Source organism: Scyliorhinus torazame, chromosome 13, assembly GCF_047496885.1.
Source record: "Scyliorhinus torazame isolate Kashiwa2021f chromosome 13, sScyTor2.1, whole genome shotgun sequence".
In the NCBI taxonomy this organism is placed as follows: Eukaryota; Metazoa; Chordata; class Chondrichthyes; order Carcharhiniformes; family Scyliorhinidae; genus Scyliorhinus; species Scyliorhinus torazame.
In genome coordinates this window covers 177,109,837-177,124,596 of record NC_092719.1, presented here as the reverse complement: position 1 = coordinate 177,124,596, position 14,760 = coordinate 177,109,837, and the positions used below count along the sequence as shown (strand labels likewise).

At 42.2% G+C, this 14,760-nt stretch overlaps 1 protein-coding gene across 1 annotated transcript in view; it reads left to right on the top strand.

Annotated features, from left to right (window-relative positions):
* Positions 1-14,760, top strand: part of cacna1db (calcium channel, voltage-dependent, L type, alpha 1D subunit, b) — a 1,216,201-nt gene that overhangs the window by 1,075,396 nt on the left and 126,045 nt on the right. Inside the window, exon 42 of the mRNA XM_072472487.1 lies at positions 3,972-4,102. Coding sequence (XP_072328588.1) covers positions 3,972-4,102 — 131 coding nt within the window. The remainder of the gene's footprint in view (positions 1-3,971; positions 4,103-14,760) is intronic.

Sequence of the window (14,760 nt, the reverse complement as noted above, 5' to 3'; positions counted from 1 at the left end):
TACATCCTCCTCTTCATATTTCATAATCACCATAGCTGACTTCCCATGTTTGATGACCAGGTGTAATGAGCCCAGTGGGAACTAAATAATCCGTGAACTCGGTTTTATTTCCGGGCAGGTATGCAGCAATGCGAGAAGCAAACTCAGCCGATTTTAATGGTGGGTCTCATTTGCATGCCGCTGGCTGACTTCTTGATCAAACAGCCTGAAAAGTCAGGAGGCATCTACCGAGCCTTTAAAATCAAGCTAGACAAGTAAGGGAAGCGGATAGAAAATCCTGGTAGGAGTGTGTATCAGCTTGGCAGTGCCGGAGCAGAGGAGGCTCAAGATTTCTTTGTGGGCCAGGTCCACTCCTGCCCTTCCTGGCCCACAAGAATCCTGAAAGAAAGCATACTTTGCTGTATCACTCCTGGCCCTGACACTTGTTACTGACAGACTCCTACTATTAATATATTTCACACTTAAATATCTCAGGCTGAAAATGCATTTTTTTTTTACCCTTTAGTGCGTTTCCAACCCTATATACTCTCCATCAAAAAGACTGCTTATTTGATCTCTGTGACGTCACCCGTCTCCACTCCTGCTTCTTAAACCCACATCCATGCTTTTGTCAGCTTCAGACTCAACTCTTTAAAAATCCCTCCATAGGTTGCGGGTATTGCTGACAAGGCCAGCATTTGTTGCCTATCCCTAATTGCCCTTGAATTGAGTGTGATGCTGTGCCATTTCAGAAGGCAGTTAAGGGTCAACCACATTGCTGTGGGTCTGGAATTACATGTAGGCTGGACCAGGTTTCCTTCCCTAAAGGAGATTGGTGAACCAGATGGGTTTTTACAACATTGTCACCATTATCGAGACTAGCTTTATATTCCAGATTTATTAATTGAGTTTATGGTAGAATTTGAACTCACAGCATTAGTCTGGGCTTCTGAATTAGTAGTCCAGTGACGTTACCACTACACCACCATCTCCTGCCAATGTCTCAACTCTACTGACTGTATCCTATACAGCATCAAGTCATGCTCACTCTTCACCCCTGACTTATATTAGCTCCCTGTCCCTCAACACCTCAAATTTAGAATTCTCATTGTTGTATTTAAATCCCTTTATGGCCTTGACTTTCCCTACCTGTCACTTAACCATCATTGTCATGAATAGATTTTCTATAACTTAATGATGTTGAATCAGTTGTAGTTGTAAAGAAAATAATCAGCCTGTTACTAAGTTGCTTTAGAACTGGATTCATGAGTTTAATTATTGAGTGCTTATAGCATGTTAGAATTAGTATGAATACTTCACAATGTGACCTGAACAGGCGCCGGACTGTGGCAGTGAGGGGATTTTCACAGTAACTTCATTGCAGTGTTAATGTAAGCCTACTTGTGACAATAATAATGATTATTATGTTTACTTAACAGGAACAACTGGATAACAGGGCCATTTAATTGATTATAATCTATGTTATCATCAAGAAGCTCTATTATAAAAACATTTACATAGAGCCAAATGCTGTTTTGCAATTTTGTCATTTGGTGGTAATGTCAGCTACCCACAGGGCATTGCATAGGTTGGAAAAAGAAAAAGCCTTCTATCCTGCTATAACAATAACCAGAAACTACAGTTGATGGTGCTTATATATATATTTTTATTTTTCCAATGAAGGGGCAATTTTAGCATGGCCAATCCACCTACCCTGTACATCTTTGGGTTGTCGGGGTGAGACCCTTGCAGACACACGGAGAATGTGCAAACTCCACACAGACAGTGGCCCATGGCAGGGATCGAACCTGGGTCCTCAGCGCCGTGCGGCAGCAGCGCTAACCGCTGCACCACCATGTCACCCTCAATGGTTCTGATAAACAAATGTTTTAGCATTTTGGTATGAAATTTTCTAAAGCACTACTTTCATTAGAGATTCGTTTTAAATGGTTATGCAAATGAAAACAATCAATGAACAACATTACGCATCTAAATGTACTTTATGAAGCTCTGTGAAAACTGAACTTACTTAGATTTAGAGACTTTTCTGCGTCTGTTGACACATGAGGCAGACAAAGCACATGCTTATGTCTGTTTCCATGGCTAGTTTTTCCATGAACAGGTAGGCAACCTGTCACGGAAAGCTATAGCTTGTATCAAGCACGCCTGGCCAGGAGACTGTCTAGCTCTTACCACCTGCTATCGGTGCATTGAAAAGATTTACACGTTGATAATCAACCTGTTTGGCCAAGTTATGTACACAACTCTGTGGCCATCAAGTCATGGAAGGGATTCAAATCTGGAGCTTCTTGTTCACAAATTTGACACCCACTGTCGCACAAGACCTCCCTGTAAACATGATTAGCGCCCCAAATATTCAGAGATTAATGTTTTGGGTCTGTCCCTAGACCCGTTGGATGCAGCGAATATTGGAAAATAATTTTGGAAGGGAAAGTGGATGGATTAATTTGCAGGCGTAAAATGTGATCTGTCCAATTTTGCAATAGTCACTCGGCTCAGGTAATCCAGTGTGCCTCTGCTCACAGCCAAGAATATTCACAATTCCGAACTTCCACACATAACTTAAGGATGACAATATTCAACTTCTTCCTCCAAGAAAAATAGGAAGTCATGAAACATATTTTTGGTTTAGAAAGGGTTTTTGCAATATTTACATATGGTTTCTAGAGGTCACTAACAGAGTTATAAATCAATAAAAACAGTATCCTTCATAGCTTGAGGGTACAATGTATTATCAACCATTTTTTCCAGCTTTCTTTATTCACATCCTTCCATGTAAGTTAGAGATAAAGGTTCCCAGTTGTTTATTCATAGTTGAGTGCAACAGTTCAAAAACAACTTGATTCATTGTCAGTTGAGTGATCTGTTTGATTTGTACAATTAGCCTAATATCTGTTTGTGCCCTTCTGCCTTGCAATTTTAGTTCACATCAGTCATGAAGGTGAATAATACATATTACATATTTGAATATGTTTGATGTGCTTTGAACTTAGAAAGTAGAATGTATTTTCATTCTTAATGGTACAACTTCATTCTTTTTTGTTCTACTAAATAATGTGGACTGATAATATAGCATAATAAAAGATTTACAAAGGGTAATGTGTTAACTGAAAAAGATCTTGGTCTATAAGATTGTCCAACCTTTAACGAACAATGGAAATATAATTGCTTCTGGTCTGTTTTGGGATCATAATCAGTGGCAGCCCAAAGTGCCCGAGACCATGCTATAATTATTCTTTAGGTATAATTAACAATTTTTAGCACAGCATTTTATATTGGTGAATGTTAAGCTGTATAGTCCGTAGCCTTTATCATTTGAGACGCCTGTGTGCAATTAAATGAGAAGACTGCTGAAAGTCGTATCTGCAAAGAATTTTGAGGTTGGTACAAGATTGGAATGTAGTGTTTTTAAATTACTTTGATCAAAGAAATAATTTCTGACTTTCAGAAGGTTAGATGCTTTTTCGTGCTATAGTTATCTAACAGCAGAGTTACTAATAGATTATCTTGTGATATTTGCTATTCATTTAAAATTTGGAAAACTACAAAATAGCTGCAAATATGTTTACTGCATACTGACAATATATCTAACACTAACTACTTTTAGAGATATATTAGAGAACATCTATTCATTTGCTGTATATTACAAAGCAAAGGACTGATACATTTTACCATTTTGCAGCCCATTGACATTTTTGGATGAAAAATATGATGTGTATTATTCACCTTTAATTATTCTGCTAATAAGCTACATGCAAAGGATTATATTTAGTAATTTTAAATTCTTAAATGTAATTCCTTCAAATTTAATCTTTAAGGTATTTTTCAATATATTATTTGGGATAAACACATATTGTTATAAAGTTTATAACATAGGTTTACAGAAAGCAGTCAAATTACAAAGTTCCAGGATGATTAGAAAGAAGCTATTGTTCTGAAAAAGGAGGAATCTCTTTGGTCTATTCACATAGATGATGAGGTAACCGTGGGGAAGTTCTATGCCACCTTCCTGATACAGGACTACTTTAGGAAATTCAAGCGACGCAAGGAACAAGGCTTGGTAGGAAAGCAACCCAGAAAGAATACCACAGTTGCTCTACAGGTGAGATTAATTTGATAACTTGTATGTTTTTAAAAGTGCCTATAAGGTAATTGTTTAAAGGACATACAAAATGCACACAGTTATAGCATTTGATTTTAATCATAAAGACCTTTAAATTATGCAATGTAATAGTAGTGTATGTGCACTATATAATCATCAAAGATGCTGCTGTTAATAGCTTAACATTTCCTCTGAAATTTCAGACATACTCGTTAAGGTTATATGTGCTACTTTATCACTGCATAATTTCAAGAATAAGTTTTATAGGAATGAGGTAATATCATAAATTGCCACATTATTGTTGGTGTAAATTGTGAAGTCTGTTGCACTATTCTGCATTTTATGGAAAAGTAAAACCTACGGTGGGGGTCGGATTAGTGAGATGCATGTAGCCTTTTTGATTTTTCACCGCAGCTTTTATATATGCTCACGGCTGATTCATCTTCATATGAAGACTATATTCATCTTTATAAAGCATCGGCAACCATTATTTTGCATGCCCTACAAATTGAAATGAATTATCCTCCATTTTCAATAAATTGGAAAATAGCAAAATATAAAGCGATATGAAGCCACAATATGGAATTTAAGGGAATATGCATTTTGAGCAGTGTGAATGGAATGTGCTTGCTTGCATTGTTGCTCCCTCGGTCAACTTTAAAAGAAATATTGACAATGATCCATATCTATGCTGGGAAACTTGAGTTGCCCTGGGTATTGCAAACCAAATAATTATTTAGAATTTGTAATAACTTTGGTTGTATCCAACACTGAATATTATACATATGGAAAATGATTAATGCATAAATTTTATTTATCACAAACAGGTTTATACGTATTTGTAAATAGCTGCCTTCTTTAGCTCAATATTATACTGGAGACATATAAACCTACAAATTATTGTTTGTGATGTCAGCATATGATATTTCTTTGCCTACCATTTTAACAGGTAGTGTAGCCTGTTCAATATAGATGGGTCAATGCCTGCATTAAAATTGCAAAGAAATATTGTGTGAGCTTTTTAAGCATTTATACACTAATATCACAAGCAGTAACCTTCAGTCATAAAATTAGAGATAATTTCAATTAGGCAATTCAGTCAGTTAATTGATCGATTATAATTGTGCAATAACTCTCTCTGATATGATGGCTTGTTGTATTTCGTCTGCTACTTCAGTAACAGTCTTATGCTATCTTTCACAATCTTATTAAATTATATCTGTTTTATATGGACATTAATACAATCCAAATACATTGTGCGCATATAAAGGGTGCATACAGAGATTTTATTTAGCAGAAACTGTTTAAAAATTCATTGTTTATTTTCCATTGTGTATGGGAATTAAAGAACCACGTAAGTGGGAAAATGAGAGATGGTTGGTTTGCTACCAATCTTGGAAACTGTCTTGGGCAAAAAGTCACTTCTTCTATTATCAGTAAAGCACAGATATATAAATAACCTTTTGGAGACAAATGTGAGCTATTAAGTCTTGTTTGGCGGTGTGGCGCTTCAGGCATTACTTGTTCTTTGTCCCTGGATGTTTTTCGGTATGTCAAAAGTCTTTCATCCAGGATTAAAGCTGTGGTACATTAAATATTTCAGTTAGCTGTTCACTACTGGTTCCACAACGGATTAATGGATAATAAAATAATCATTATATTTTGGTCTCTGCTCGCTGGTGAACTAATAAATGTGAAAGCTAGAAACTTAGCCTGACAAACCAAAGTTTATTTAGTGTAATATTAATAAACCATCATGCAACCGTTTGGATGATTAGATCGTAACATTTCAAAATCCACTGAAATACGTAATTATAAAACCTGCACTAATGAATGTTATAAGGATAAAAGGCTCTTCTAGTTTAAACTTGGTTACTTTACAAAGGACCACTGAGAACATATAAGTGAGCATTCCCATTCTTCTTGTAGACAGTCAGAAAACACAAGCAATGACAATTAAACTAGAATGTATAAATTCCACCAGCTGACCATATACTTGAGACCTTTATAGATCACATTCAATAAAGGAAGTGGGTGGCACAGTGGTTAGCACTGCTGCCTCACAGCACCAGGGACCTGGGTTCAATTCCGGCATTGGGTGACTGTGTGGAGTTTGCACTTTCTCCCGTGTCTGTGTGGGTTTCCTCCGGATGCTCCGGTTTCCTTCCACAGTCCAAAGATGTGCAGGTTAAGTGGATTAGCCATGATAAATTGGCCCTTAGTGTTCAGAGATGTGCAGGTCAGGTGGGGTTATGGGGTTGCGGCGATAGGGTAGAGGAGTGAACCTCGATAGGGCGCTCTTTCAGAGGGTTGGTGCAGACGCGATGTGCCAAGTGGCCTCTTTCTGCGCTGTAAGGATTCTATGATTCTAAAGATCTGTAAGTCTAGAAATCCCAAAACAGTTCCGACTTTAAATTAAAGGGAGAACAGGCTAGCCACGCCAGATGCAATTTTTAATTATAAGTAAATTATTTGCTTACTTTTAAATATGGCATTAACTAACACTGAACTCTGAGTTATCTAATCCCATGGAGCAGTGAAATGTTTCAGAGAAAACTATAAGGAGTTGAAATTGAACCCCGCTGTACCCATTTTGCAGGTGTAAAGCTTGTGCAGTGAGGCTTCATTTTGAGAACCAAAATCCAGCACCCCAGGAATGCTTGTGAAATATTTAAACAAAATTATTTTGTGCCATTTTTCAGGCATCACTTTTGGCTGTCTAAAACAGGTGTTGGTTTCCTTATGTATGTAAATGGGGGATTTGTTGCCTAATTTAGGTCAGCTTGCTGAAACTGGTCTGCAATGTCCAGGATAGGAGTTGACCCTGTCCTCTTGGGATTCTTAAGTAGCCGCTGTGACCTTGGCAAAAGCTAGCAACTAAAGGCGAGTTATTTAAAAAAGAATGAAATGTTCTTGTGGAGTCAGAAGGAGCCAGGGGTGTTCTTCCCTGTTCCACAAGTCTCCTGAGGACTACTACTGACTGCCAATTGGCTACCCTCTAACTGCCACCTTCCCTCACCCTATTTAGAACTTAGCTGAAGGCCACTGTCAGCAAGGCATACAGCCCAAAATTTGAACTAACGGAAAGACTGTGTGCCTGTCAAGGTGCAGCAAGCTTGCCCACATTATTTAAATACGACTGAGGCTAAGGATTAGGTCAGTCGCAGGTCTCCAGATACCAGCGTGGGTTGTCACCTCATCACTTTACATCTGATACCAGGCACCATTAAACTTCTATTCTTTGTGTACATCTGTGTGGTTAAAACTTCACCAGTATGTTTATTTGCTAGTCCCTTAAATTCATTCATAAATTTATAGGGGCTGGTTTAGCTCACTGGGCTAAATCGCTGGCGTTTAAAGCAGACCAAGGCAGGCGAGCAGCACGGTTCAATTCCTGTACCAACCTCCTTGAACAGGCGCCGGAATGTGGCGACTAGGGGCTTTTCCTTTTCACAGTAACTTCATTGAAGCCTACTTGTGACAATAAGCGATTTTCATTTCATTTCAATTATTAGAGAAAACTAAGATCTATTAGTGGCATTGCTCAAAGTGAGTCAAAGGGCATGGAAAGTTTTAGATTCTTCCAGGAGGAGGCAATGGAAAAGGCGTACTGTTGATCTGATATATAAAACTGGAGCGTTTGATTTTAGAAAGCATCTTCAATTGTGTGGACACGTTTCAAATGGATGCACACAATGCACGTCCTTTAGTATATCAGTAGATGTTCTGTTGGTCCATATTTTGAAACTTCAAATCCTGGACCAGTAGCAACACATGTAATGTCGACCTCTGGTCAGGGTAGTCTAACTTGTGGAGGAAATTGTGATTTCCTCTGGTGATTTTCTGTAGCTTTAATATGCTTTCTGTCTATTACTGAGAAAAATATCAAGATCTATACATGAGAATTAAACATGCACTTACTATTTGGCACTTCTTTTAAACCCAAGCCAAAATTTCAAATATTTTTAAGTTTAGAGAAATCCATTCTACAAAAGTAAACATCAAATTGAGCTGGAAACTTTGTCTTATCTAGCGAATTCATTGTTGAAACAAAAAGCTTGCAGAATTCAAACTTTTGCAATAAATATTACTTCTGAATTGATGTTTCTTTTCTGTTACTTCAATAGTTTCACTGGGTTATTAATGGAGTAAATTATTCTGTGACAAAAGACCAACAGTGAAAGTGATTCTGATTAAAAATACTGTTCATAAAGGAAATCAGCAGAAACTGTGATAGCAAAATCAACATTTCAGTTCAAATAACAGCTACAGCTATTCATATATTAATTAATTTCCTTTGTGATTAATTAATGTATTATCAGTTTTACTTTCAACGTCACCTTTCTCATTATATTTCGGCAATGAGCCAGATTGAACATCTGGTTATACAATGAAACTGGATCAACGAGAAAGTAGAACTAGACTTTAAAGTAGAAACACTGCAGCTATTTCCTCAAATTTAATACAGTGTTGTTTCTGTTGACTCAAACTTTGAACCTTAGCATGTTTTTGTGCTAGTGTACATCTGGGGCTGGATTCTTCTGTGTCAGAGGCCGCGCATGCAGACAGCAGCGGCCTCCAGCGGCCACGCCATTATCCATGGCGGACTCAGCCCGCGGACCTGGACTGCCGAAATAGTGCCCCGCATCGACCGCTCGCCCTCAGTCCCGAATGAAGCCGCCCTGCCCGCCAATTGGCCCTCCCCTGACTGTGACAGCCCCGGACTGAGTCAGAAGCCGCCACGCGAGGATCATGGACGGTGGGACCATGTTAGAACCATGGCGTCGGGTATTTGGCCAGTCGACAACGGAGCACCGCAGGGCGGGCCTCAGCCAATGGCCTGAGTTGATGGATATTCAGCGAGGGGTACTCCACGGGTACGCCAATTTTCAGGGGACGGAGAATTGCAAATCTCTGTCGGTCCCGATTTCGTGCATGATAACGGATTCTCCTCCCCGTCGCCGAACGCGGTTTCGGCATCGGGGGGGCAGAGAATCCAGCCCCTGGTTTTTGATATGACATGAATTGGTAATGTGAATTTTATCAAACTGGGATTCATTTGAGATGTAGAAGAGAAGTACACCATTAGTTTATACCCCAGAGTTAACTTTATGTGCCAGATTTTCACTACGGTGCTGAGTCGCTCAAGTCAGGAAATTTTCCAACTCGGCAGAACGGCCTCAATTTAAGACCCTTAGACCCAGTTTCGTCCTGGGGAGACGAGGCAAGAGTAAGTCAAGCCCGGTGACCCAAGGAACACATCCTAGACAGCCACAGGAGCAGACAAATGACAAGGCAGGCTGATTAGAAGGCCCACCTTGGCATTTTGCCCCATTTGTTTAAGAGGCTACTAGGTCACCTAGCCCTCACTGTTCAGACCATCTCATCCCTCTCCCTTGAGGTGTAAGGAAGGGAAGATCTTAAAACAATCACTATGGAAAAGGTGCTGGGAAAACTTTTAGAACTAAACGTTGACTAGTTCACTTATGGTTTTAAAATAAGTGGCTACAGAGATTGTCGATGCATTGATTGTGATTTTCCAAAATTCCCTAGATTCTGAAAAAAACCTAACAGATTAGAAAAACACTAATGTAACACTTCTATTTCAGCAAAGAGTGAGACAGAAAGCAGGAAACTATCAGTCAGTTACCTTGATGGCTGTCATATCTTGTTATTAAAGTAATAAAAAAAAATACAAGGCCAAACGGTACAAACACTAATTTTGTGTGGGAGAAACAGGGTACCCTCCCGTCAGTACCAACGTAGGGGGTGGGTGGGTAGGATACTCTGATTATTAAAACAGTTCACAGCACAGTTGTACAAAAATCAAATGGTACAAGCACTAAACTTTGTGCTGGAGAGACCAGATACCCTTGCCTCTGTACCAACAGAAGAGAAAAGAAGGTGGGTGGTGGGGAGAGAGGGGAAAGGAGGGTGGTGGGGAGGGACGGTGTTGGGGTGTTGTCGGAGGGAGGAGGGGGCCCTTTCGGACACTGCCTGAACTATCTATGGAGGCAAAAAAAATAAAAAAATCTTCAATTATGGTGTGCCAGAGTCCGGGAGTCCTCAGAGGGGGTGAGGGGCGACACAGTGTCAGGCACGGGTGAGCCCTGCACCCCACTCCAGAGAGTCTCATGTGCACCCCCCGCTCCTGACACTGGGCGGCTGACAGCCTTCGGACAGTCCGCTCCGGACCCGAATCCTCCACCACACTGAGTGGGTGACACGGGCCCACCAACCAACCCAGGGCCTGCCTTGAACCCGCCACTGGGATCAACGACAGGCGGGATCTCCTCAGGCTCTTCCGGGATCCCGTGAGATGCCTGCTCCATCCCCCGCCACCTGGTCATTGGGAGGCCTCGAAAATAACTCTGGAAACAGGTCCGGGATGGTGGCAGAGGTGCCCGAAGACAGCGGTTGGGACAGAAGGTCGAGGGAAAATGCTAGAATCCATTATTAAGGAGGTGATAGTAGGCCATTTAGAAAATCAAAATGCAATCAGGCGGAGTCAACATGGTTTTGTGAAAGGTAAATCATGTTTAACGAATTTATTAGAATTCGTTGAGGAAGTAGCAAGCAAGGTGGATAAAGGGAAACCTGTAGATGTGGATTTACAAAAGGCATTTGACAAGGTGCCATAGTAAATGTTGCTTCACAAAATAAAAGCTCATGGTGTAGGGGGTAGCATGTTAGAGGATTAGTTCATTGACAATAAGAAGAGGGTCGGAATTAAAGGGTCATTTTGGATTAGCAAGCTGTTACTAATGGAGTGCCACAGATATCAGTGTTGGGTCCTCAACTATTTACAATTTATATCAATAACTCAGATGAAGAACGTGGGGGTATTCTCTGACCCCGCGCAGGTCGGAGAATCACCGGGGGGCGGCCTGAAACCCGCCCCACCGCTCCGATGCCGGCTGCCGGATTCTCTGGCGCCGTTTTTTGGGCGGGGGTGGGGATCGGCAGCGGCCCCCCCCGGCAATTCTCCAGGCCCCGATGGGCCGAGCGGCCGCCCATTTTCGGCCACTCCCGCCGGCGTGAAATAGACATGGCCCATCCCGGAAGGACCTGGCTTGTCGGGCGTCTAACGGGGTCCTCGGGGTGGGGGGGGCACGGGTGGGATCCGTCCCCGGGGGGTGGGGGGGGCTACGGTGGCCTGGCCCGCGATCGAGGCCCACCGATCTGCGCCAGTCTCTGTAAGGCTCCGCCATGGCCGGCGCGGAGAAGAAACCCCCTGCGCATGTGCAGGAAACACGCTGGTGGTTCTGCGTATGCGCCAGGACACGCTGGCAGTCCTGCGCATGCGCCAACACGCGCAGGCCGGCGGTGGCCCTTCGCCAACCCCTCCAGCGCCGCAACTTTCGGGAGGCCCAACGCCAGAGTGGTTTGCGCCGTTCTTGTGGCCGGTACGGGCCGCCCCGCCAATTGCGGGAAAATCCTGCCCCTAATGTATGACTGCTAAATTTGCTGATGACACAATGACAGGTAGAAAAGTAAGTTGTCAATAGGATATAAAGAGTCCACATAGGGATTTAGCTAAGGAGTGAATGGACAAAGATTTGGCAGGTGTAGTATAATGTGGAAAAATGTGAGGATGTCCACTTTGGCAGGAAGAGTAGAAAAGCAGTGTTTTACTTCTGACGCAGTGATTAGCACTGCTGCTTCACAACGCCAGGGACCCGGGTTCAATTCCAGCCTTGGGTGACTGCCTGTGTGGAGCCTGTATGTTCTTCCCGAGTCTGTGTGGGTTTCCTCTGGGTGCTCCGGTTTCCTCCCACAGTCTAAAAATGTGCAGGTTAGGTGAATTGATCATGCTAAATTGCCCCTTATTGTCCAAAGATTGGATGGAGTCACTGTGTTATGGGGATAGGTTGGGGGCGTAGGCCTAGGTATGGTGCTCTTTCAGAGGGTCGTGCAGACTCGTTGGGCCAAATGGCCGCCTTCTGCAGTGTAGGGATTCTATGATTTGAATGGAGAGTTGCTGCTAAACTGTATGATACAAAGGGTGCCCAGGTAGATGGATCACAAAATGTTGGTATGCAGGTGCAGCAAGTGATCAGGAAGGCATATGGAATGTTATTACTTAATTGCAAGGAGAATCAAGTGTAAATGTAGGAAAACTACAGTTGTACAGGGCAATGCTGAGACCATATTGGGAATGCTATTTAGGTCTCCTAATGTTTGTGGTTCCATTGAAACCAGTTCAGAGATGGTTAACTCAGCTGATTCCTGGGCTGAGGGAAGGTTGAGCAGGTTGAGCATATACCCATTGGAGTTTAGGAGGATAAGAGGTGATCTGATTAAAACATAAAAGTTCTGAAGAAACTTGACAGGGTGGATGCTGACAGGATGTTCCCCTTGTGGGAGTATCTAGAACCAGGGGAGCATCATAAGAAGCAGAAGTAGGCCATTCAGCACATCAAGTCTGCTCCATCATTCAATGAGATTATGATTGATTTGATATGATAATCCTCAACTCCATTTATTGCTTTATCCCCACAACCCTTTATTCCATTACTGATTAAAAATCTGTCTATCTTAGACTTGAACATACTTAATCACCCAGCCTGTACAGCCCTCTGCGGTAAAGAATTTCACAGAATCATTACTGTCTGAGAGAAGAAATACCTCCTAATCTGTCGTAATTGGGCAACCACTTACTCTGACTTTATGGCCTCTGGTCCTGGACTCTCCCACAAGGAGATATTAGTGCTCTCCCATTTAAGATTGGGATAATGAAAAAAAAAATTCTTTCAGAGGGTCTTCAGTTTGTGGCGTACTCCTTCCCCAGGGAGCAGTGGAGGCATTGAACATATTCAAGGCTGAGTTGGATATTTTTTTTGAATAGCAAGGGAGTTAAAGATTACGGGGGGCATATAGGAAAATTAAGTTAAAGCCACAATCAGATTAGCCATGATCTTAATGAATGGCGGAGCTGGCTCGAAGGGACAAATGGCCTAGACCTGCTCCCAATTATTGTGTCCATCCAACCTCATGTCCCTTCAAACTTTCATATCATCTTGTGCCAGCCACCCATCTCCATGACCCCTTCATACATCTATATCAACTCCACAACCACACACACTGTATCATCCATGGGCAGACCAAGGAGCCATGTGGAGATGAAAGAAAATAAACTTTTAACATCCTAATTCAGCTCTCACTCCTACACACTATATAGTGAAAACCTTCCATTCATCAAAACCAGTCCAAGTTTTTACATCTCCTCATGTTGTTAATCTCTTATAAAAACAAACTTCTATTCAGACCACATCAAAGACAATTCATTCTTTAATAGCCTCTTTTATTTTAAAATATTTTATTCAGGGATTTGCATAAACAAACAACCAAGAAAACAGATGAAAGCAGAAGTATAATTATACAATGTAATAAATAACCAATACTCATTCCCTCCCCCCAGCCATACCCCCTCCTCCCGTCCTGCCTTCCCCATTTTAACCCCCTTAACCTTCCCCTCCCCCTCCTCCCTCTTCCCCTCTGCTACCACCTCAATCTCCTTAAAGAAGTCAATGAATGACTTCTACCTCCGAGCAAACTCATCAAACGACCCCCTCAGGACAGATTTGACCTTCCCCAGCCTCAGAAATTTCACCAGGTCATTCACCCACACCCCTGCTTTCGGCGGCTCTGAGTACCTCCACCTAAGCATAATCCATCTCTGGGCTATCAGGAAGGCAAAGGCTGAAACACGGCCTCTCTTGCCCCCTGGACTCCTTGGTCTTTGGACACCCCAAATATCACTACCTCTGGACCCGGGGCCACCTTTACCCCCAACACCTCGGACATTACCATTACGTCCGCAAACCCCTGCCAGAACCCTTTTGGCTTTGGGCGTGCCCAAAACATGTGGTCATGATTCATGAGTCTCCCCGTGCCCTGGCCACACCTGTCCTCTACTCCCTCAAAGAACCTACTCATCTTCGCCACCATCATATGTGCCCTGTGGACTACTTTTAACGGAATAAGACTGAGCCTCGCACATGACAAGGATGAATTCACCCTCTGCAGAGCTTCCTCCCACATTCCGGCCTCCACATGCCCCCCACCCCCACCCCACCCCAGCTCCTCCTCACACCTCCGCTTAAGGTGCCCCAGCTGAGCCCCCTCGAAATCTATCAGCTTGTAGACCTCAGAAACCTTCCCCTCCCCTAACTCCTCCCTCGATAGCACCTTATCTTGCAGCCCAAGGGTGGCAACCTGGGAAAGGACAACACCTCACGACATCCCGGACCTGCATGTACCTGAAACCATTCCCACTGGACAGCTCATACTCTTCCTCCAGGTTAATTTCGCAAAGCTGCCCCCTATGTTTAATAGCCTCTTTAAGCTGTCAATCAAACTATAAAATCAGAATTCCTGCTGAGATGGTTGTAGCTTTTGAATCTCAGCCAAATATTCATAATAACAAAAAAGGCCCTGGGATATTTCAACAAAGATCTCTATTAAAACTGTATGAATGGATGGTATTGTTTGTTTCTAACCTATATCAGGTGGCTTATCAATAAAAGCAGTACACTAGAGGGATATCTTAACACTCAATGACAGCTTAAGGCTTGATTTAAACAAATGGGAACAAAGTCCCATAGCGAGGTGATCTCATTCAAATTTCATAATTCTTACAGAGCAACAAGATAGAT